The 25167-nt window shown below is 53.3% G+C and overlaps 1 protein-coding gene across 1 annotated transcript; it reads right to left on the bottom strand.

Moving 5' to 3' along the window:
* Positions 1-2649: 2649 nt before the first annotated feature.
* On the bottom strand, positions 2650-25167 carry SPOCD1 (SPOC domain containing 1; the record flags this gene model as incomplete). Its single annotated transcript, XM_079777865.1, has 15 exons — positions 2650-3305; positions 3815-4001; positions 4267-4356; positions 4908-5028; positions 5328-5478; positions 5714-5774; positions 5985-6077; positions 10551-10676; positions 12185-12301; positions 12410-12569; positions 13953-14028; positions 14295-14355; positions 14861-15037; positions 15795-15836; positions 23854-25167. 15 exons carry the CDS (start codon positions 25165-25167, stop codon positions 2650-2652), a joined length of 3432 nt encoding a protein of 1143 aa, XP_079633991.1.

Raw genomic sequence — 25167 nt, 5'->3', positions numbered from 1 at the left:
GGTGATCACTGTTACATTTTACCCACTTGACCCAAATCTGGGAACATTAGTAAGAAAAATGTGCCTGGCGGTGTGCTCCGTGGTTAGAGGGTTATCCTGCGCACTGTAGGGTCAGCGGGTTCGATTCCCTGTTAGTTCCTCTCCAGTCGGGGTGCCTGCGGGAGGCAACCAATGTGTGTGTGTGTGTGTGTGTCTCTCCCCCTCCCTCCCTCCCTTCCTCCCTCCCTCCCTTCTACTCTCTAAAAAGCAATGAAAAAAAATTATCCTCAGGTGAGGATTAAGAAAATAATAACATAAAATAAAAAAACATAAAAATTTTTAGAACCGCTTACGCATGCGCAGCCCTCGTGCCCATCCAGCAGGACAAGAAGCAAAGGGAACCTGTCCACTGTCCAGGGATAGTTGCCCAAACTAGTTCCGGCCCCGCCTCTATGTTAATGGCATGCAGATAGATGTAAATTTGCACAAGCAACTGCTCAAACCTTGGGAAGCAATGCGATGACACACAGAAGTTTCTATGGAAACCCAAAAGCGCCCCCACACACACCTCGCGGCACCAGCAATCGCACAGACACGTGCACAAAGACCCAGGGTTCCTCGCTCCGGAGCCCAGAGGATCCAGGAGTCGCGGAGGGCGTGAACCGGAAGGAACCGCAGCGCCGGCGGCGTCCAGCCGGTGCTGAAGCCCGAGAAAGCCGCGGGGAGAGCGGCACCGTGGGGCGCCTTCCGCTAAAACCCAGGGGAGCTGGGGAGCCCTTCAAGTCCCAGGCGACTCCTACTCTGGCCTAGCAACGTGAGCCCCGCCCAGCGTTGCTTAGCAACAGCTCACCGAGCCTAGCAACCGCCGGCCTCGCCCCCCTAGCAACAGCTCGCCTAACGCCCCGTCCGGGCCTCCTCTGCCCAAGAGAAAGGCGAGGGGCTTGTGGGCCAGCCGCGCAGCGGTCGCCAACCGGTGGTCCGCGGACAACTGGGGGTCGTGAGGTTCGAAAGGTTGGCGGCCGCTGGACTAGGGCCAAAAGGTGGGTGGGCGGCAGGCTGACCAGCCCCCAGCCTCGAAGCAGGCCGCCAGACTCCGGGTCCGCCTACAGCCCTCGTCCCACGGAGGGGAAAGCGGGACGGAAGCCCCGGCGCAGAGTACTGAGCGCCCCGGGAAGGCCGCGAACGCTCGGCACCTGGGGGAGGGGTGCGCAGCCGGCTCCTGCTCCAACTCCTCCTCCTTCAACTGCGTTAGGAAAATGACCCAAATTGCCGGCTCGGAATAGAGCTGTAGGTTGCATGGTAATTGGTGTCATTTGCATATGGCACAGAAGCTGTGGCGCTCACCAGCCGCTCGGACCAGAAAAGTTCCCAAAGGAGCTTCGACCCCCTCTGCACGTTCACCTGTCCCTGCTCCCTGTCCCACCCCGCACCCCACCCCTGTCCCTGCTTCCAATCCCTTCGGCTAAAATCCCACACTTCGCCCCACCCCCAGCTCGGCCTCTAGCCCTGCCAGCCCCGACCTCCATCCCAAGGCCGAGGGCCCCCTCTGCTGTCGTCCGCGGGTAGGGCAGCAGCAGAGCTCATGGGGCAGAGAAGAGACTCCCCCAAACAACCGATACCCCATCCTTCCAGCACGGTCCAGGACAAGGCTGGCACATAGGGAGATTTCGATAAGGGGTGGGCAGGGGTACGCCCTTCAGGCCCGGGGAGAAGGGTAGGGTCCTGTCAGAAGTTCTCCAAGCCAGGTCCTGCTTCTCCGTGTGGGTTAGGCAGCCAAGGGCGGCCAGTTCGCAGGTCAGTCCCCAGACTCAGTTCTCCCAAGGACACTCCACACTGATATGCTTTACAATTGTAGCTGCTGTTAGATCACTCCAGGCCCCAGACAAAGCAGCAGCATCCAGCCCTGACGACAGCCCGAATGTCCACCTGCCAGGCCAAGACCCTTGGCTTTCTCCAGTCCCAGTGTCCGGGAGCTGGCAAGAGATAGAGGAGTCGTGCTTTATGGTTCTCCCGACTTCCTTCCTCAACAGACACACACAGATACACACACACATGCTCACAGGCAGATGCACACACAGAGACACGGAGGGGCTATGGTGGTAGCCCCACCCCCACCCCAACTATCCAAAGGGGAAAAACATTCTTGGTAACAGAAAGTTTTTAAAACCATTGCCGTCTCTAGGTGCCTGTGCCCCTTCGAAAGCCGAATTCTCTCTCTCCCCCTCCCTACTCCCGCCATCTCTCCCATTACCCGTTCTTCCCCCTAGTTCACATTACTTGCAAAATGCTCCCAGAACCCACCATGGCGACAGCCGCGCCCTGGCACATCATGATAGTTAAGGACCTCAGGCAAGCAACTGGCAAAGTTGCCCCTCCATCCCAGCACTTTGGCTTTGCTACTACATCTGCGCACAAAATCTCAGACACACCCACCCCAACCCACACCTGGCCAGGCCCGGGGTCTCTCCTGCCCAGCCAGCAGAGGCATGCAGTCTCAACTTGGTCAAAATCTTTATTGAACCAAAAAATCAACACTAAACGGTTTGCAAAACATGAAAACCAAAAGGGGCAGGTGGGTTGCGCTGGCCCTCCCCTTCCTCTGCCCCCACATCTCCCAGGAACAGCTCAGGGTTCAGCGCTGGGGAGGGAGTCAAAGCCCCTCTTCTAGGGTCAGGTCCCTCCAGGGAGAGGACACTCAGAGCCAGCTCCATCTGTTGGGCCCCAAGTGGAGTCAGGGGCTGGGCCAGAGGGCTCTGGAGCCGCAGGAGGCCAGCAAAAGAGTCCAAGGATCCCACCGGCCGCAGGGGGCTGGGGAAGGAGCTCCTGACCTGGGGGTCTCAGGGAGGCTTGGAGCTGGTGGCTCATCGTCACCAGGGATTCAAGATGCTGGAGCAGGGCTTGCTGGGGACAGGATGCCTTGTGGAGGTGCTGGCCCCGGCCAGCTGGTGCTGCCGAATACGGATGCCAGGACTGGCCCCAGCCTGGTCTCATGGGCCACTCCCCTCGCCCAGGACCCTGCCGGGTCTCAGGCTCTTCCCACAGTCTCTCCCTGCCTCTAGAGGGCTTCTGCCAGGCACAGATTCCCCTTGGTGCCAGGCTGCCTTTGCCCCGGCTCTGCTGCAGGGTACCCCCTGGGGGTGGGGAGCCCTTCAGGGCCACATCCGGGCTCCCGTCCTTCCGCTGGTAGCATCTCATCTCCACTTTTTTGTTGAAGGAGACCGTCTTGCGCACCTTCTCCAACAAGGGGCTGGCTTCCGCTGTGTCTGGAAGCCCTGCTGTGGGGAGCAGCACAGCCAGCAGCAGGCTTGGGTGAGTGACTTCCAGGCCTGGGGAGAGGCAGGGAGGGAGCAGAGGCCTGGTAGGAGAGTGCACAGCCCTCGGAAGCTGCATGCTGGCTGTGGCAGGAGGTCCTGGAGGTTAGACCCCCAAGAAGAGCTTTCCGGCAATGCGATGGGGGCCCAGGAGATGCTGGGAAAAGTAACTGGGAGGGTGGACCTGCCTTGGAAGATCTGTTTCAGTCGGGGAAAGGGTTCACCTGGCTGAGGGTAGACATGGATGGTTTGACCCTACCTCACTTTCCTCATCTGTGAAATGAGGACATTAATAGCACCATTCCAGGGTTATTTTGAGGACGAAACGAATTAATTTAAGTAAGCTTTTAGAACACTGTCTGGCGTGCAGTAAACAATATACAAGTATGAGCTACCGTCATTGTTATCACATTTTCCTGTCTCAGGAGTTCCCTCCTGAGAGGTGCCTGTCTCCACAGAGACATGGGTGACCGTGTCACCAAGCGAAGGGAGGCAGGGTCTGGCATGGGCATCGGTGTGCTCACCTGGGCCTCCAAGAGGGCGCAGTCTGGTGGGCAGGGGCTGGAAGGCAGGCAGGGGCAGCAGGACCACCCTCACGTGTTCCACAGCTGCCAAGCCATGGCACTGCTTGTTGTTGAGGTAGGAGTAGAGCAGGTGGCAGTTCTGGGTGTCCCGAGCCCCCTGGGGGCACAGTCTGACCACACAGATGTCCTGTAGTTGCAGGAAAGACAGCAGCTTTAGGACCAGTCATCCTTCACTCCTGCAAACACCCCTGCTGTGAGGAAGCGCATCCCCACTTTCCGGAGAAGGAAACAGAGGGACTTGTCCAGGGTCACACTGTAAGCCTGCAGTCACCGTGGAAACTCCACCCAACTGTTGTACACCAGGTCTCCGCTCCAGAGGCAGAGAGAGAGGGAGCACAGGGCTGGGGGTACGGTGCTAGCAGGAGAGGTGAGACCCAAGGGTGGGTGGTTACCTTGGCCTTGGCCGGGCAGATGCTAGCCAGAAGGTCCCAGATGGTATTTCGGGGGATGCAGCCTGCTGAGCGGATCACCTCGGGCAGGGTCTGGGGGGCAGGTAGCATGGCCAGTCAGCCCCCAAGATTCCTAGCCACTTAGGGCAGACTCGACACCAGCCACCTGAAAGCCACAGCCTGTGACGAAGAGGATGAGCAACTAGTCTATCAGGACCCCAAGTGGCTGCCCAGGAGGCCCTAATTGCCCCTGAGGCTTACGTTCTGTCCTGGCCAATCTCCTACAACTTCTCAGAAGGCCCTCACTCCCTCTTCTAACCTTCCACCTTCGTCCCACACTTCAGCTGATCATTAGTCACTTAACAATCATTTCTAAAATCTCCTCTGAGCCAGGGAAGCACAGACCCCTCTCCTGGGTCCTTCTTGCTTTATGCCTTGGGTTACAGGGAGTCCTTTACCCATGTGTGTCTCTGCAGGAGTGGGGCTGGCATCTCATTTGTCCCCATGTCTAGCACTGGGCCAGGCATAGAGAGGGTCTTAGAATGAGTGAGTGAATGAATGAATGAATGAATGAATGAGGGTGTGAGTAACTGACTGGGCTGGTCAGTGTGTGAGGGAGACCCGGGTGAATAGGGCAACAGTACCATGATGAGCTGACAGCTGTGTCCTGAGACCAGCTGGGCCTTGACCCGGAACTGCTTGATGGAGAACATGGCCACAGCCCCCTCCCAGGGGGGCTTTGTGGACTCCGCAGACATCTGCAGCCTGGAGGGAAGGACAGAGAGAGAGGGCCAGGGAGAACAGGTCATCAGGGCTCCCCGGCATCTCCTTCCTTTTCCAAGAAGGTCCCGTGTCCGCACTGCGGGTGCAGCACACTGGTCCGAGCATGGCGTTACGCAGGGGTGAACCAGTAGGTCGGGATGATTAGTTCTACCGCACAGATGGGGAAACTGAGACCCACAGAAGAAGTACGTTTTTTCCAAGGCCACCCAAAAAGAGAAATCCATGCCTATCTGCTGTCCCAGCGGGTGGCTCCCACCACCTCCCTGCCCCCAGCCCCACACCTGTCCTGGGGCTCCATGGGAGGTTTCTCCAAGATTTGGGGCATCTCTGGAGAGGACGCAGGGGCTGGGCTTGGGGCTCTCTGGATGACATTGTCCTCCACCCTCCTGTTGGCTTTGGAGAAGCCTGGCAGCTCACACGAGGGCTTCCTGTCTGCAAACAGCAGAGGCAGGAGCTGAAACAGGGGCAGGCAGCCAGCCTGAAGCCAGCCAGGGCTTTAGAGCCAGGGTTTGAAGCAGGTCATCTTTGAAGTGACCTGGGGCCCAGGCACCCCCACCCTGCCACCTTCTCCCCAGGCCACACATCCCTATTACTGCTGAACCTCACCGCCCCAGCCTGCCTGCCCCCCTCCCCCCCCACCCCGTGCCCTTTCTGTGTCTCCCACAACCCTTGAAGATGTGGCAGCTGGAGTCTAAGAAGTGATGTTCATGCTGCTCCGTGGGGTCCTGCTGCTCCGTGGAGTCCTGCTGCTCCGTGGGGTCCTGCTGCTCCGTGGGGTCCCCCTGCTGCTCCATGGGATCCTGCTGCTCCATGGGGTCCTGCTGCTCCGTGGGGTCCCCCTGCTGCTCCGTGGGGTCCCCGTGCTGCTCCGTGGGATCCTGCTGCTCCATGGGTTCCTGCTGCTCCGTGGGGTCCCCCTGCTGCTCCGTGGGGTCCCCCTGCTGCTCCATGGGGTCCTCCTGCTGCTCCGTGGGGTCCTCTGACATGGCAGGCAGGGCCAGTGGGCTGCAGTCTATGGACACCATGGGTCTCTGGGAGGCACAGGGAGAGGGGGTGGCCTGGAAAGGCAGCTGGGGACGTCAGGAGCCCTCTGTGAGCGGAAAGCCTCAGGGATGTGGCTTTATTCTTCCAAGTAATGGGTTCTTTTATAACAAAAGCATGTGACTTGTTAAAGAAAATTTGGAAATTTTGAAAATTAAAAAAAAAAAAAAAGCCCCTGTCCCATCACTTAGAGACAACTGTTGATACTCTGGGTATTCCTTTATAATTTTTTTATACCCAGGTTTTAGGGTCTTTTACTAAAATAGTTAGGATCAAATATTCAACCTGGGCCTGGCCAAGTGGCTCCGTTGGTTGGAGCATTGTCCCATACGCCAAAAAGGTAGCAGGTTTGATTCCTGGTCAGGGTGCATACCCAGGTTGCAAGTTCCATCCCTGATTGGGGTGTGTATGAGAGGCAATCAATCTCTCTCTCTCTCTCTCTCTCTCTCTCTCCCTCCCTCTTTCCCCCCCTTTCTCCCTTCCCCCTTCCTCCCTCTCTCCCTCCCTCCATCTCTCTAAAATCAATTTTAAAACAACAACATATCCTCGGATGAGTATTAAAAATATACATATACAGGGTGTCCCAAAAAGATGTATACACACTTTGAATGATTATAAACTCAGTGTTTATTAATATACAGTTCACTTTCAAAATTTAAAAGAATCTACAGAAATTAATCATTTGTTTTGTCATTGCCTGTTTTCAAATTGATGACTATTCTGGTCCAGGCACTGCTGATAAGGTGAAGCAATGGAATCGCAAACATCAAGAATCATTTCGTTCGGTATTTGTGCGCCTCGATTCGTTGACTGTTGCCGGGTTTTGTACCGTAAACTTTATCCTTTCTATATCCCCATTAAAAAACGTCTAGTGGCGCTTTAGGATAAATTTTCTTTGTTCAAAACTTAGTCTGGCTTCACCCATTATTTCAAACCAGTTAAACCTGAAAAGGAGTGAAAATTAAGTGAGTTACCAGCTGTTAAAGTGTGTATACATTTTGGGGGGACACCCTATATATCTTCAACCTTTAGAGCATACCTCTGAGGTGCTGTGGGTTCCGTTCCATACCACCACAATAATGCGAATATTGTAATACAGTGAGTCACATGACTTTTCTGGTTTCCCAGTGCATACGTAAGTTATGTTTACACTATTCTGTAGTTGATTAAGTGTTCAATAGCCTTATGTATAAAAAAAAAGTGTATCGCCCTGACCGGTTTGGCTCAGTGGATAGAGAGTCGGCCTGCGGACTGAAGGGTCCCAGGTTCGATTCCAGTCAAGGGCATGTACCTTGGTTGAGGGCACATCCCCGGTGGGGGGTGTGCAAGAGGCAACTGATTGATGTTTCTCTCTCATCAATGTTTCTAACTCTCTCTCCCTCTCCCTTCCTCTCTGTAAAAACATCAATAAAATATATATTTTTAAAAAGTGTATCCCCTGGCTGGGTAGCTCAGTTGGTTAGAGCATCATCTCAGTACACCAAGGTCGAGAGTTCAATCCCCAGTCAGGGCACATACAAGAATCAATCAATGAGTGCATAAATAAGTAGAACAACAAATCGATTTCTCTCTCTCTCTTCCTTCCTCTCTCGCTCTAAAATCAATCAATCAATAAATAAATAAGTAAAGTGTACCTAGCCCTAGCTGGTTTGGCTAAGTGGATAGAGCGTCAGCCTGCGGACTGAAGGGTCCCCGGGTTAGATTCCGGTCAAGGGCATATGCAATGGGTTTTAGGCTCGATCCCCAGTGGGGGGCGTGCAGGAGGCAGCCGATCAATGATTCTCTCTCATCATTGAGGTTTCCATCTCTCTCTCCCTTTCTCCTCCTCTCTGAAATAAAAATATATATTTTTAAAAAGTGTACCTACCTTAATTAAAAATATTTTATTGTGGTGAACACACAATACAGTATACAAGATGATGTATTATAGAATCATACACTTGAAACCTACATAATTTTATTACCAATGTCACCCCAATAAATTCAATAAAAATTTTTATTTATAGAGCAAAGTACGAAATAGAGAAAGACAATATTTCACATATCTTAGTGTCACCAAAATAAAATTTAGGTTCCCCCAAATTAAAAAACAACAACAACATCATTGTTTAAAAATCCTAATCATCATCTGAACCTGTTGAAAAACTGGTGCCAATAGACTTACTTGACATAGGGTGGCCACAAACCTTCAATTTGTAAAAAAAAAAAAGGGCAGTATCTGCAAAGCACAATAAAGCAGAAGCGCAATAAAACAAGGTGGGCCTGTATCCTCATCTTGTCCCCGAATGACAGCAGCGGCATTTGCCACGTCCCGTAGTCCCTGTAGATATTACACGCATGAGGTGCGTGGCAGTGTCCCCATCACCTCGGTGGCCAGATGACTGGGTCAGTCCCAGGTTTTCGCTATTACAAATGGTACTGAGGACATCCTTGTGCAAGAAAATATTTGCCTAAACTTTCAACTATTTCCTTAGGACAAGTTCTCATAAGCTGACAACGGAATCAGGGAGAAGGAACCTTTTTAAGACTCTTGATGCCCATGCCAAATCACCTTCCTTCGTCATAATAGCAACAGCTTTAAACACAAACTAAACATTGTTTTAGGAAGAGTCTAGAAGATGTTTAACTTTGCCTGGCCGGCATGGCTCAGTGGTTGAATGTCGACCTGTGAACCAGGAGTTCACGGTTCAATTCCCAGTCGGGGCACATGCTGAGGTTGTGGGCTCCATCCCCAGTGTAGGGCGGGCAGGAGGCAGCCGATCCATGATTCTCTCTCATCATCGATCCGCTCCCTCCCTCTCTCTCTCTCTCCCCCTTCATCTCTGAAATCAATAAAAATATATTTTAAAAAATTATTTTTAAAAAGATTTTTAACCTCTACTTTTGCCCTAAATACCATCTCTTGAGTAGCGCCAAGGCTCAGGCTCTGGAGTCAGACAGCCTGGCTTCAAATCTCATCTCCCCGCTGCCAACTAGGTGACCTGGGCAAGTGGCTTCAGGTTCCTCATCCAGGAGTACTTTCAGCAAGGAGTAAAGATGGTTGTGTATTATTTCCCCCCCCCCCCTACTCTGCCACCCCCTACTCTTCCCCTCTCTCTCCTCTCCAGGTCTTCCTAGCTCCTCCCCTACACTTACATTCAGTCTATTCAGGGAACACAGATTGGTTTTGGTTGGAGAGCAGCCACATCCCCGCGGGCTACTCTCTGCACAGCAGCAGCTCTGGTTGTTGGCCTGGATGTTGATTGGGAGAAGCAGGGACTTTGTCTTGCTCACTGCCATTTCCCCGGTGAAGGTGACTCCAGGGACCTTGCCTGCCCTCCCCACCCTGGACACACGGCTGATTAGACTGGCGTGAACATCTGACCCACAGACACCCAACCAAAGCCGGAGCCACCTCTGAGAGTGACTGAAGGGAGCCACGGGGGAGTTCTGACAGCTGCAGGAGGCCAAGCTGGCGGGCTCATTGACTGGGATGGAGGGCTGCTGAGCCACCGTGTCGGGCCATGTGCAAGATGGAAGGGCCGCCAAAACCGGTTTGGCTCAGTGGATAGAACGTCGGCCTGCGGACTGAAAGGTCCCAGGTTCGTTTCCGGTCAAGGGCATGTACCTTGGTTGCGGGCACATCCCCAGTGGGGGGTGTGCAGGAGGCAGCTGATCGATGTTTCTCTCTCATCGATGTTTCTAACTCTCTATCTCTCTCCCTTCCTCTCTGTAAAAAATCAATAAAATATATTAAAAAAAAAAAAAGATGGAAGGGCCAAGCAGGAGGAAGGAGCAGGATGGACAGGAGGACGAGGCAGATCCCAGCGATAAGAGGACACTCTGCACCGACTGCCCTGCGATCTGGGTGATTCCCTGCCTGAAGCACCCCCAATTCCTTCTGCCGAATAGAGCAGGTCTGCTCCTTACAGGCACAAAGACACTGCCTCAAACAGTGCGGCCCTCCTGCTTCCCAACCAGGTATCTGGGGGGGACTGCGGGGATAGGACCACTCACATGGGGTCCCTCAGGGTTAGGTCAGTGGTCGGCAAACTCATTAGTCAACAGAGACAAATATCAACAGTACAACAAATGAAATTTCTTTTGAGAGCCAAATTTTTTAAACTTAAACTTCTAACGCCACTTCTTCAAAATAGACTCGCCCAGGCCGTGGTATTTTGTGGAAGAGCCACACTCAAAGGGCCAAAGAGCCGCATGTGGCTCGCGAGCCGCCGTTTGCCAACAACGGGGTTAGGTCAAAAGGAGAGGGACCAGCACTGAGGAGGAGCTGCCAGGCCCTGGGTCGGGGCTGGCTGGCCCCATGCTCACCTGCACTCGGCGTGGTAGATCATTACCCAGCTGGCCAACGAAGACTGTGGGCCTCACAGTGGTCAGGTGATTTGCCCAAGGCCACACAGCTGGTGAGGGAAGGAGTGGGATCCCGGGCACAGGCCCTGCCCAGCACCAGGTCAGGTTCCGCTTACCACCAGATCCTCCAGGGTCAGCATCTGGTCCGTGTCCCGCAGGATCTCGACTTCACCCTTGTGGGTCAGTTTGGAGGTCGGAAGGATGCACAGCTCCTTCTGTTGCTGCTCAATGATCTCCAGGCCCTGAGGGGTGGAGCAGCCGGATTCAGGGGGTCTCTGGCCACCAAGGACCCAAGTGCTCACTGTCCTCCCTCGAGGCCCCTCTCCGGTGGTCCTTTCCACGCCAGGCTTTTCCCTCCCCACGCTTTTGCTTTTGCTATTCCCCTCACCCGGAAAGCCCTCCAGCCCAGCCCTACCTCTCCATAGTCCACTCATCCACCCTCCAGCACAAGCCCTGCTCCTCCAGGACACCTTGAACTTCGCCTGCACCAGCACAGTCGGTGCTGCTCCTGAGTGCACCCCATCGTCTGTCCTGGGAGGTGTGCACGCTCTTGAGTGCCAGCTGGGCCGTTAATATAAGAGACCCACAAGGTAGTGGCCTTGGGCAAGCGCTTTACTGCTCTAAGCCTCATTTTTCCTCTTCTCCAGGGATTAAACTAAGAGCATTATATTAAACAGCATACGTAGAGTGCTTAGCCAGAGCCTGGTTCATAGCAAAGGCTGGTTGTGACTCTTATTATTGATCAGTGCCTTCCTATCTGAAATGTTTCCTGAAAGCCTGTCCCTCCCTTTCTAACCAGCCCTGGAGGGCCGAGGCCCTCTCCTCTCTGGCAGTGCTGGCTTCGTGGGCGAGGCTCCGGGGCAGCTGCGCAGGCTCTGTGCTTAGACGGGCCCCATGCTTAATGCCGTTGTCATCGTGAAATTCTTCATCGTTGTTGAACAAAGGGCCCTGCATTTCCATTCAGCACTGGCCCCACCGATTAAGCAGCTGGTCCCGCTCCCTGATCCCCACAGGGCCTGGACAGAAGTTCAATCTATAGTGGCCAGATTCTCCTAGTGGATTCTAGTTATTCATTCTAATCAGGTCTACCAGAACGGGAGCCTTAGCACCCACCCCATCCCATGGCCCCACTCCCTAGATCCGTCCTTCCCTCTCTCACTAGGCCCCCAAAACCGTTACGCAAATCCCCAAAGCCAGCTGTGCCCACACCTTCCCTGCGCCTGAACAGTCCCCAGGGAGGGGAGACCATGGACACAGGGTATATGGGGATATAACTGTGAAGTGTCGGGGGAGGGAGGTCTCTCATCCAGTCTGGGGCACCAGGAGGCAGGAATGGGAACAGGGGCACCCCAGGGGTCTATTCCCCATGGATGGCAGATGTCAATCATGAACTCTAGAGTCTGGACCATCAACCCCAGCCCCGCCCCCCCTCCCAGAACCCAGCTTCACAGGAAAACAAGAGGAAGGTAACACCTCTCGGGGGTGTCACTCCTCTACCATCTCTCCGTCTCTAATCCCTCTCGTCTCTGCCGCTTTTCCTCGTTTTGTTGGTGGAGTCTCTGACTCTCCCTGTCTGCCTCCTCTCTCCTTTCGTTTCCTCGTTTCTATGTTTCTCTCCGTCTTGTGTTCCCGTGTCTCACCACCTCCCTCCTCCCTCTGCTCTGTCTCCCTCTTCCTGCTCCATACTCGGGTCACCCCTCCACACCGCCACCCATCCTGTCACCTATCCTGACCTGACCCCAAACCTCACCCTTTTCTCCTCCTGGTCCCGCCAGCGGGCCAGCTCTTGGGGGGCCAGCTGGATTGAGTTCATCCGCACCAGGCCGTGGGGGGTGACGTCTCCATGAACCACTTTGAGAAACAGGTCCTGCAGGGCAGGGGCAGGGGCTGCACCGCACCGCTCAGAGCCCCCACCCGCTCAGAGGCCAGGGCTTTGCCGCGGAGGGGGCCGGGCCCAGCCCACAGTCCTGCTCACGGGGTTCCTAGGGTCACGCAGGTTGAACAGCAGGCTGCGGTACTTGGTCTTGTAGCGGCAGTTGGTGGCTTGTGTCAGGTCGAAGAGGGCCGCCTCGATGCCAGCAGCGATGCCCTCCACCACCTCCTCACTCAGCGCCACGTCTGGGACCTCCCGGAGGCTGCGGGGGACAGGCCCTGAGTGTGAGGCTATCCAGGCCAGGCGTCCTCAAACCACGGCCCGCGGGCCACAGGCGGGTGTTTTTGCCGTTTTGTTTTTTTACTTCAAAATAAGATATGTGCAGTGTGCATAGGAATTTGTTCATAGTTTTTTTTTTTAAACTATAGTCCGGCCCTCCACCGGTCTGAGGGACAGTGAACTGGCCCCCTGTTTAAAAAGTTTGAGGACCCCTGATCCAGGCACTCGGCTGGCGGGGAGAGAGATGGTGGGAGGCAGGGTCTGGGCATTTTCCTACGTTTATTCTCACCCCAACTCTCGGAGGAATAAGTATTATCACTCTCCATTTACAGAAGGGGTAACTGAGGCTCAGGGAAGGTAAGTGGCTTGCCCAGGGCCACATGATTAGTGGCAAACAAAATCTGCCTGCTTGGCTCACGCTCTAGCCCTGGCGCTGGAACTGAGGAGAGTAAAAGAGGAGACAGCCTGGGGGCGGGTAAGGCATCAGCCAGGGCAGAGGACAGAGCCCTGGCCTTGGGTGAAACCTTAAGTCTGCCATTGGTTTGCTGGGTGGCTTTTTATTTCATTTTATTTATTTATTTTATTGCTATCAGAGAGGAAGGGAGAGGGAGAGAGAGAGAAACATCAATGATGAGAGAGAATCATTGACTGCCTGCCTCCTGCACGCCCCCTACCTGGGATGGAGCCCACAACCCTTGACTGGAATTGAACCCGGGACCCTTACGGTAAGTCCACAGGCCGATGCTCTATCCACTGAGCCAAACCAGCAAGGGCTGCTGGGTGGCTTTTGCCAAGTCCCGCCTTCCCTGGGCCTTGGTCTCCCCGTTGGGAAATGAGCGCTCTGGGCTCAGACCTCTGAGATCCCACCACCGTCTCATTGTATCTGAAAACATCTGCTGTGGCGACACCCACGAGGACCTGAGCAGACCGGGAGCCACAGGGGCTTAATGGGAAAGCGCAGCCTGGAAGCCAGAGAGACCCAGGGTCAAGTCCACCTCTCTTCTCACTCTTTGTGTGGGCAAGTGACCTCGCGGCTACGAAAGGGGTTCCTCATACACACAAAAGCCCTTGGAAGACAGGTGGGAGACATCCTGCCCCCGGCCGTATAAACCTGCGAAATCATTTGGTCCGGCCCTGCCAAGGCATTAGGGGTGAGTTAATTAAATGTTTGACCAAATATAGCAGGCTAATTTTTTTATAGCAGGCTAATTTTTAAGTATAATTTTGTATGGCCCGCGGATGATGTTATACATATCCAAATGGCCCTTGGAGAAAGAAGGTTCCCCACCCCTGCCTCAGAACATGGCATGGCCCAGGGAGGTGGTGGTACCGTCGGGGGTCAGGGAAGTGGGGAGCCAGGCCTTACCGACTCCACAGCACCTTCCGCATGACACGGACCACAGTGTCCCGTACCCCAATGTCCTTCTGGAGCTGGAGCTGAGCTGTGGAGAAAAAGGATCCGGGGTCCCCAGGGGATGCTCAGGGGCAAGGGGAGGAAGTGACTCGGTGCTGAGGGGCTTAGGCAGGCCAAGGAGGGGTCCGAGTCTCAGGGACCGCATCCCCCCCCCCCTCATCTGTCTAAGAGAGCTCAGTCCAGGCAGCCATCAGCCCCTACCTCTTTGGGGAGGACTACAAGCTGATTGGGGGGTGAGGGGAGAAAAGACATATCCTGTCTTCCAGGGACTGCTGGGCGCAGGCGGCCCCTCACCTGAGTCCTCTTCCCAGTCCTGTTCCTCGGGCTCCTCCTCTTCAGACTCCACTGGACTGGACTGTGAGGGAGGGGGGGGGAACTGAGGCCACGTTGCTGGGTCCAGCCCCGTGGCCCCACAGGGACACAGCTTCCCCCAGCCACACACCCCCTTTCCCACGTTCTCCCTGACCCGTGTTCCAGCGAAGGAGGCCGTGGGACAGGGGCAAACGCACTCACCCCTAGCCACTCGGGAAGCCCCTCCTGCAGGAGAAAGAGTATGTGGGGGAGAAGTGGGGTCCCTGAGGGCCAGGGAGCCACTCCCAGGTGGCGGAAGGGGTCACGCCGTCCCTCCTGAGGGAGGCAACCGGAAGGACTTGGGGTGGCCGGGAGCGAAGAGCACACAGACCCCAGGCGCGGGCCAGGCGGCGGCCCAGCCCTCTGGCTACTGCCCGCTGCGTCTCTCTGGGCTGCGGTGGCCACTCGGAGCATCAGTGTGAGGGTGTCTCTCTCAACAAGATCAAGAGACATCGCCCGAGTAAAGAGCCACACTTAATCTGTAAGAACAAAAAGCAGGTGCTCTGTACCTGGCACCAAGTGGGGCTGTGGGCCTGGCGCCGTATCTTCCTTCTGGGCCTCTGGGCAGGCGAGGCTGCGCTGACCTCCATCATGTTCTCCAGGGCCTCCAGCTTCGGGGGCTGCGGCCCCCCTGCCTGCCCGGGGCTGAGGGCCCCCAGGAGGTGGATCACTGCCCCGGAATCCAGCTGCAGGGGGAGCAGAGGCGGGCTGCGCTCAGCCCACTTGTAAGCGCTTACGTCGCTCCCCGCACTGCACTCTACGCTCCATGAGGGCAGCGAACACTGGATCCCGAGGCCTGCTAAAGGCCCGGCACACAGGAGGGTTCCATGACGGCTTGCTGACTGTGTGGCCTGTGCCGCAGGGGAGGAGCCTGTCTCCTGTCCGACCTCTCTCATCTTCCCCGCTCACTCCCAGACACATTCAGCGGTAACTGCACCCTTCCCGCCCTCCTGAGTCCAGACACATCTCGTCAGGGGGGACTGGGGGTCAGAGTGGGGTTCTGGCCTTCTAATGAGCTAAGCCTCTGTCCTGCTCTCCTGGGCGCCGTGGTTGCCAGGAAGCTCCGTGTACGCTTGGAGCCTTGCCGTTGTACCTTCCCAAGATTGGGGGAGGGGGAGGGGTTGTGGTAACAAGAGTTCCCTTCCTCCTTCCCTTGTTCTCGCTTTCTTTAGGCTTTTATCCCGCTTTGAGTATGTTTTGATCATTTGCTTTATTGCAAACTATGGAGAGTTGTTTTGAAAGCAATTGGGTCTGAAAAGCAATCCCCTTGAATAAATGACCATGAATGGTCAGGATCCAAGGTCTGGGGGAAGTGGGAGCACACGGGGGCTCTGGCGGGGGGCAGGCCAGGGGGCTGGGGTTGCCGCTGGTGTGGAGGAGCCCCCATCCCACCAGACCTGGGAGAGGGAGCAAGAAGGGATGTAATAAAAAGCAAAGACCTACGTAGCACACACGCTTCACCCCACGGGGCATTTTCATTTCCTCCTTGAAGAGAAAGAGGATGAGAGATTAGAATGCAGAGGATCCAGGGACCCACAGAGGTGAAACTTTTTTTTTTTTTTTTACTGAAACACAAGTTCAGAACAATACATTCAGTGTTCACTGCATTGGTATTTATAACAAAAAAAAAATTTTTGAGTACAATCTAATGTTCATCAAAGAGGAATGGTTAAGCCCTGGCCAGTGTGCTCAGTGGTTAGAGCATCAGCGCGTGCACCTGAGGGTCTCGGGTTTGATTCCTGGTCAAGGACACATACCTGGGTTTTGGGTTCATTCCCCAGTCCTGGTCGGACATGTACAGGAGGCAACCAATCAATGTGTCTCTTTCACAGCGATGTTTCTCTCTCTCTCTCTCTCTCTCTCTCTCTCTCTCTCTCTCTCTATCTCTCTCCTCCTTCCCTCCCTTTCTCTCTCCCCTCCCCCATACCTTCTATTCTCTCTAGAAATCAATAAAAAAAAATATCCTCAGGTGAGGATTTAAAAAAATAATAAATTTAAAAAGGGGGGATGGGTAATAAAAAGTGACATGTCATACTATGGAGTCTATGTGGTCATTAAAAAGGGTGAGTCATATCCTTAGCTGATTTGGCTCAATGGATAGAGCATCGGCCTGCAGACTGAAGGGTCCCAGGTTCAATTCCAGTCAAGGGCACATGCCTGGGTTGCAGGTTCAATCCCCAATTTGGTGCAGGAGGCAACCAATCAATGATTCTCTCATCACTGATGTTTCTAGCTCTCTCTTCCTCTCTGAAATATATATATATATATATATATATATATATATATATATATATATATATATATATATACTAGAGGCCTGGTGCATGAAAATTCATGCACTGGAAGGGGGGTCCCTCAGCCTGGCCTGCCCCCTCTCACAGTCCGGGAGCCCTCAAGGGCCAGAGGTGACCAGGCGACCAGAAGAAGGCGACGACCCCATCACACCTCTGCTGCTGCCACTGCCGGCAGCACAAGCCTCGGCCGGCCCTAGGCGGCTGGGCAGCTACCATCCAAGGCTTGCTTGCACCTCGGCCATCAGCTGGGCAGCCAACATCTGAGGCTTGCCTGCACCTCGGGCGTCAGCTAGGCAGCTGACATCCGAGGTGCAGGTAAGCCTTGGGCTGGCCCTGGGCGGCTGGGGGGCTGAGGGTACTGGGGGACTCCGGAGGCAGGCACGCGGGGTGGGCCCAGCCGTGCCATGCGTCTGCCACCCTGGTGGGGCTGAGGGAACTGGGCACCGACATCTTGTGGCTGTGGGTGCCGCCATCTTTTAGGTGTGGCAGTCAATTAGCATATTCCCTTCTTATTGGCTATGGGTGCCACCATCTTTGTGAGGGTGTGATGGACAATTAGCATATTCCCTCTTTATTAGATAGGCTATTTTTTTAAAGGTGAGTCATAATATAAACTACTATTCATCAGGTGCTTAGAAGGTAGCTGGCCCTGGAGGAAGCACATCACATGTAATCTTATGAAGGTCTCAGAACAACACTATGAGGTATGTACTATTTCTATCCCCATTTTACAGATTAGGAAACTGAGGCTCAGAGAGGATCTGAAAAGTCCCGTAGCTCCTAAGCAGCAGCAGAGCTAGGATCAGAACCTAGTTCTGTCTGACTCAAAGCTCAGGCGCTAAACTGCTGAGTTATGCAGCAGCACTGACTGATACGGAAAGATGTCATGCTGTACTACTAGGAGAATAAGAATAGCTGACAGAATAGTATCTGTTGCATAAGCCCATTTATGTAAATACATAGTTATAGTTGCATAATAGAGGTTATCTCTAGGGAATGAAATTGCAGGGTGGTTTTTGCTTTCCACATATAGGCACTTGGGTATTTATGTTACTCACAATGAGCACGTATTTCTTTTACAATCGGAAACATTTTTTTTTTTTTTTTTACTGAAACACAAGTTGAGAACAATGTGTGTCGTGTGCTACCACTGCACTAAAAAGACAGAAAAAGACTTTTTAAATTTGTATTTGCTTGACTCTGCATAAAATATCGCCGGAAGTATCCACCAGAACCTAATAAAAACGAGGCTGCCAATAGGAAAAGGACTGGGAGCTGGGAAGGAAACTTTTCACTTTTTTTTTTTTTTTTTTTTTTTAATCATGGGAATGAATCAGCCTTTTAAAAAATAAACTGAGAACGGGGGTGGGGGGGAAAACGGGACATCTGGGAGGGAAAGCAGGAAAGACATTAAGGACAGCCCTTCACAATTTAAAACCTTTTGGCTGGCCCCGTCTCAGGGTCCGCACTGCAGCATTGGGAGGCTCCAAACAACGCAGCAATCAGACCAGCAAAGACTTAAATGCTGGATTTATCAGACCAAAATGCAAAATACATATATATGACATGTCTAACAAAATAAAAGGAGTCGAACATAACCCCCCAAAAAAAGGCGAAAGGCAAAAGAAATATATTTTTTAAATGATCAAGCATGCCGTGACTGGTGTGGCTCAGTTGGTTGGAGTGTCATCCCGTACACTGAAAGGTCTCAGGTTCAATTCCCGGTCAGGGCACATACCTAGTCAGGGTGTGTACAGGAAGCAACCAATCTATGCTTCTCTCTCCCTTCCTCTCTCTCTAAAATTGATACATATATCCTTGATCATTAAAAAAAATGATCAAGCAGACTTGGTCGGGTACCAAACACAAATTTTGGGAATGAAAAATATGATAACAATTAAAATGAAAAACTCAATATATAGGTTTAATCGCATATTAGACACAACAGAAATAAGTTAGTCACCTAGAAGATAGATTTAACAAGTTACTGAGACTATTCACGGCACAAAGACGGTGAGACACCGTCAAAGAGACACTAGGGATGGAGTGAAAAGGACTAATTAACCTGAAGTCCCAGAAGGAGAGGAGGGAGAATGGGGCAGAGGTAATATCTGAAGATATATGGCTAAGAATTTTCCTGAATTGATCAAAGACAACAATTCACAGATTCCAAAAGCTCAGTGCATTTCAAACAGGGTAAGTAAAAGGAAATCCTCACCTAGACAAATCATAATGAAACTGTTCAGCACCAATGATAAGGAGATCCTAAAAGCATCAAGAGAAAAAAATAACAGCTAACCCTGAACTAGCACTGACAATGCACTCTAACGGCGCTGCATGCTTTACGTGTTAGTTCAGTCAATCCTCACCCCCCACCCCACCCCCCGTGAGCTAAGTCCTGGTACCATTACTGTCCCCATTGTTCAGAAGGGGAAACGGAGGCACAGCGAGGCTGGTTAGTCAGCTTGCCCACTGCCGCACAGCTGGTAAACCAGAGCGCTGGGATTCAATCCAGGCAGTCTGGTTCCAGAGGCCACACCTTTAGCCACTACTCCATCAGGCCTCTCACCAGAAGACCTTTTACTTACAACAGAATGACAATTAGACGAACAGCTGACTTCTCAATAGTAATGTGGAAGGCAAAACACAGCAGAATGATGTTTTTCTATGAGCCTAAAGAAAATAACTATCAATTGTGGCCTCAGACAAAATCTTTTCTGAGAACGAGGATAAAATAAAAACACCGTAGAGAAAAGCGAGTTATTGTTTTTCTTGATAATTTAATTTTTTCTTCAATAACCAAAATGTTAAAGGATGAACTTGAGGCAGAAGAAAGGAAAAATGATCCCAGGTAGAAATGCTGAGATGCAAGGAGAAATCTTGAGCAAAGAAAATGATAAATATGTTGTTAAATCTAAGCCAACATTGACTTATGATACTATAATAACAATGTGTAATTTGTGGGATTAAAAAAAAAATAACTTAAGACCAACTCACTGGGTAACAACAGCACATAAATGGGGAAGGTTCGTCCTAGCTGGTTTGGCTCAGTGGATAGAGCGTCGGTCTGCGGACCAAAGGGTCCCAGGTTTGATTCCGGTCAAGGGCATGGACCTCGGTTGCAGGCTCTTCCCTGGCCCAGGGTCTGGTCAGGGCATGTCCAGGAGGCAACTAATCGATGTGTTTCTCTCACATCGATATTTCTCTCTGTCTTTTCCTCTCTCTTCCACTCTCCCTAAAAATCAATGGAAAAATATCCTCGAGTGAGGATTTAAAAAAAAATAAATTGGGAAGGTTCATGCTTGGAATTAAAGCATCCCAAGATCCTTATATCATTTCAGAGGAAGATAAAGATGTAACTACCTTTATACTTTGGTAAGTGAGGTATTCATGTTAAAATTTCTAAAATGGCCACCAAAAGAATATAAACAGGGCATAGAAAACTTCCAATCTACTAGAGCAGTGGTTCTCAACCTTTCTAATGCCGCGACCCTTTAATACAGTTCCTCATGTTGTGGTGACCCCCAACCATAAAATTATTTTCATTGCTACTTCATAACTGTAATTTTGCTACTGTTATGAATCGTAATGTAAATGCAACCCACAGGTTGAGAACCGCTAGCAGGGTCGCCTAAGACCATCGGAAAACACAGATATTTACATTACAATTCATTTACATTACAATTCATTGTGCTGTATACCAAAAGGTTGCAGGTTCAATTCCAGGTCAGGGCACACGCCTAGGTTTCAGGTTTGATCCCCAGTCGGGGAGCCAACTGATCAATGGATGTTTCCCTCTCCTCCCCTCCCCTCCCCTCCCCTCCCCTCCCCTTCCCTCTCCTCTCCTCTCCTCTCCTCTCCTCTCCTCTCCTCAGACAGCCCCCTCCTCTGCCCTCCCCTACCTTAAAACCCTCCCACCCACCCCTCTCCAGGGAAGACTCAATTGCCCTCTAGGTATCCAGGGTCTGCTGGACTTCAGTCTGTATCTTGACTCTCTGGTGACTTAAGTCCCACTTCCCGCTTGTTGAAGAAATTATAATAAAGTCCCATACAAATCCAAACTCCTCAGCCAGGCCTTCGGCAGCCTGGCTCCGAGCGTGGACTCTGGAGTCTCACGGGCCTGGCTTTAAAAGCTGGCCGCGCCGCTCACTTGCTGTGTGACCCTGAGTGGGCCACATACCTTCTCTGAATCCCGGATTCCTTATTTGGCAAAGCAGGGTATTAACACTGACTTCTAATGCTATGGCGAGGGCTCAGTATGAGATGATGATATATGTGAAGCTCCTTATATACAATAAGAACTCAAAACAAGGAGCTATTCTTAGGCTGTCCATCTGGGGGAAAGACACAGTCCTCCCTCGCACGCCTTCTGACACTGCATCTACGCAGGACCCCTGAGGCTGGGAACCTGGGTGGGGCCCGAGCCGCTCTGTGCCTCCCCGGCTGTGATGGGCAGAGCCAGGGGCTCTGGCAGAGCTGCCCTCCCCTCGTCCCCTGCCTTCCACAGAGCAGCTCCAGACCTCCTGGCCACTGCGGGCTCAGGACAGAGAAGAAACTGGCCTCCACCCGCCTCCCCACGCCTCCAAGAGTCTCTACTTCAAGCCAGAGGAATGCAACACGACCGACCTCACACCCCAGATTCCCAGCAGTTCTGGGGCCCAGCTGACTCCCCCATTTTGTAGAGGAAGAAACTGAGATTCAGACGAGAGACATCTCTCATCCGAAGTAAGAAACAGAGCCTGACCTTGAACCCATCTGTCTGGCCCTGGCACAAGCCAGGCTGCCTCCGGGAGAAGGTGCCAGGGCCCCAAAGAGGGGCTCCAGACCAGCCGGGCACTATGCCCACGCCCCACTCAGCCCTGTCCTCAACCACCTGCCCGTCCCTGTCATGCCCAGCCTCCATTCTCCTGCAGCTGCCACCAGTTGCTGTGGCAACGGGTTGTTTGGGAAGCTGTGGGCTGCTGGGCTGGGCTGCAGAGTCAAGGATGGGGCCTGGGGGCACGAGCAGCCGTGGGCTGCTCCCAGTCCAGGCGGGCGGGCACCTGGCTCCGCCACCCACTTCAGTCTAGCCCCTCAGACCGCTGTGGGCCCAGGAACCCCCATGCTGGGCACGTGGCCCCAATAACTAATGTGCAATGGGGAGGAGCCAGATGCCCAGCGATGTTCACCCCAGCGTGACTCAGAGCAGGACAAAATTGTACGTCAACAGCAGGTAACGTTTTTGACTATTGTCCTCGCACCAGGCACCTTGCTAAAGGCCAAGCACACGTCATCTCATGCTGCTCACCTCCACCCTCGGAAATTAGTCCCAGGAGGTGACGTCGCTCGCCTGGGTCACTCAGATAGGGGCAAAGCCAGGACCCAATGCCTGTCTGGTGGCCTCCAGGCCTCGTGCTCGGAACCACAGGACAGAGGTAGGAAATGAGAAAAGGAAGTCCCGGCCCAGCCTTAGTCCTAGCTGGGCCTGTGACAAGTGTGTCTGTAGCTGCTACGATGCAGGCTCAGGGATTCGCCAAACAATAGGTACCAACTTGGAAAAATCTTCAAATGCCACAGCGCGAGAAAAGTAAACAAGCACAGGTCCTGGAACAATGAGGCGTGGGATGAGCCCGCTTACAGATAGGGAGGCGCCATGTGTAGGTGTTCACATATGTATAGACGTTCATAGAAAGCAGATAGGAAAGACTGTTAACAGTGGTTATCTCCACTCAAGGCAAGGGGCCCGGAGGCGTTCAAAGGGATTTCCTCATTCTGTGCTAACAATTAATTGTGTGTGTGTGTGGGGGGGGGGGGGGGAGTTAAATACCAAACATCAAGTTATAAAAAATTTGGCACACGTGATCCCATTTCTAGGCAAAGAAAAGATATATATGCATAGGGAAAAGGACATATACCAAAATGCCACCAGGAGATAGCCCTCAATGTTGACATTATGGGGATTTTATTTTTTCTTTATTTTCTGTGCTACACACACATTCGTGTGTTTTTTTAATTAAAAACTAATATTTTTGAGTGATGCTTACAAAGACAATGTCACCGCATTCTAATGTAATGACCCGCCAGGTGGGGGTAAATCACCCAGGCAGCTCACCGCTTCCTATGCCAGTGCTACTAGTTTGCAGTTTGGCCTGGAACTAGTCATTTCACCTTTCTGAGCCTCAGTGTCCACATCAGTAAAATGGGTTTATATCAATGGCATCTACTTCATAGGGTGGTTAGGAGAATTGAAGATAAAGTGCTTAGGACAGCGCTTAGCACACAGGAGGCAGGCCAGGTACTATTATTGGTCGTCACGGTAGTGATACTGCCCAGTGGCACGCCTGCCCAGCAGGGAAGACGCACAAGCAGGCCGTGCCGCAAGCTCTCAGGACAGACTGCCTGTGTTTGTGTCCTGGCTCCGTCATTTACCAGGTGTGGGGCCTGGGACCTGCTAGCTTACCTCTCCGGGCTTCATGTGAAAACTCAATCAAAAGCGCCCAGCACACAATACATATTCAACAAGTGGGATAAAAATCAACTATGGGAGAAGCATACGCAGGACACAGGTAGTGCCGTCTCCTGCCCTCGGTGTATAAACATGTTCGCCATGATTATTAATAAAACGACGATCATTAGAAGTAAAAGAACAATACAGGGAACGTGGATACGCACCGACTCCCTCGCTGTGTGTGAGCTTGGAGAAGTCTGTGAACTTCCCTGAGCCTCAGTTTCCCCATCTGGAAATACGGAGCCAGTGCCCACTTTATACGGCAATTGCTGACCCCAAAGCAAAAGCCAACTTGACATAAATGAGGTAATTTACCTTGTGCCATCTGCTGTGCTAGGCACATTATTTTACACCATCATCTCATTTAGTCCTTGGAGAAACCCATTAAACTGGCATTAATATTTCCTTTTTACAGATGAAAACACGGAGAGATTAAAAAAATATTCCAACGTCACTCAGCCAGGAGGTGGGCAGAGGTAAAATCTGAACCCAGGACTTACCAACCCCAAAAGATGCTGACCACTGACAAGATGTCAGCAAATGCGGTTTACTTTTAGTCTCCTGACTCGGTGGGCCTTCGTTTCGTCAGGTGTAAAATGGGCATGTGGGACAAAGGTCATTAAGAGTCCATCCAGCTCGGCTCTATTAAATTCCACCACCAAGCATGGCATTGACAGACTGGCCTGGCCCTTCCTATCCCAACCTCTCAGGCTCAACTTACCAGTGTGGGGAAGCCCCGTGGGCGGGCTGCTGCTGGCGGGTCCTGGCTGAAGGTGTGGGAGCTCCTGTCTGTGCCCTGGTCCTCGGCAGGGGGAACGGGGCCCCTCCCCAGCTTAGCGCACTTGAATCTCCTCTGCCCCGTGAATGAACCTGAGCGAGCCTTGCTGGCTGCAGACTCTGGGGAGTCGGCAGGGGTGTCAGTGAGAGCAGGGAGACCTTGCCCGGGCCTCCCCATGGACACTGGCCAAGCCTTGACCTCCAGCTCCTCCTGCCTGTGTGAGGCAGCAGGGCCATCCTCACCGCCAGCCCCCACAACGACCTGCTCAGCGGCCCGCTGCCCTGTGGACGCCTTCCCAGACACCGCCAGGCACGGTGCGGGGCTCTGGGGAGGACCCTGGGCAGCTGGCCTGAGGGACAGCCCTCCACGGGGCAGTGGGAACTCGACAGGGCCGTAGGGGCTGCCTGGTTGGGCCCCATCCGCCGCGTCGGGCAAATATCGGAACGTAGTCCCTGAGGCCCATCCCACACAACTTCCATCTGAATCTCTTGGCCCAGACCCAGTGTCCTTGGGAGGGAGAGGGTGGCAGAGGCCTCCCAAGGACTCCCAGTCAGCTCCTTGTGGGGGGTCTCCCACCCCCTGGGGGTTGTCCCCACCGGGGCTCTGACCAACCCCCTCCCCATCCTCTGAGCAGGTCTCACACTTCCCAACAGGGGCTGAGCCTAGTGAGGGGGGCAGTTCCCGTTTGGGGGGTTCCTCTTTACTGAGGGCGGGGCTTCTCCCATCACACCCCGGAGAACTCCCACCTTCTCCAGCCTCTCTGGGCCGGGGGCAGCTCTCCTTCTCCACCTCTGCTGGCCTCTGCCTGCCAACCAGCGCTCTCTCGGGGAGACCCACACACTTGCTACAAAGATTGCTGGCCCAACCTTCAGCTAAGATGCTGTGCAGAGAGATCTGGGGCCTTCCCTGAGCAGGCACTGTGGCCAGCTGGGTGTGGAGCCTGGGACCAGGCACCGAGTCCTGGCTTTGTCCCGCGACCGGCAGCTCCAGGACCACCAGGTCGGCCGCGGCCTTCACGCTGGCCCTAGGGGCATCCTCAGCCGGGGAGCTGGCACCTCGATGGGCCTCCTCCCTGAGCGCCCTCTTCCTTCTGCCAGCTGAAAGGTGGGCCCCAGAGCTCGCCCCCCGCAGGTGTGGTGCCAGGCCTGCCACGGAGCTAGCTTCCTCCAAGTCCTTCTGGAAGAGCCCACGGCTGCGGCGGGGACTGAGAACAGGCCCCTCTGTGCCGCAGCCCTGGGCAGCCCCTTCCTGAGACAT

The sequence above is a fragment of the Cnephaeus nilssonii genome (assembly GCF_951640355.1).
Source record: "Cnephaeus nilssonii genome assembly, chromosome: 7".
NCBI lineage: Eukaryota > Metazoa > Chordata > Mammalia > Chiroptera > Vespertilionidae > Cnephaeus > Cnephaeus nilssonii.
The sequence above is the reverse complement of the archived record's forward strand: the minus strand, read 5'-3'. Positions and strand labels throughout refer to the sequence as shown.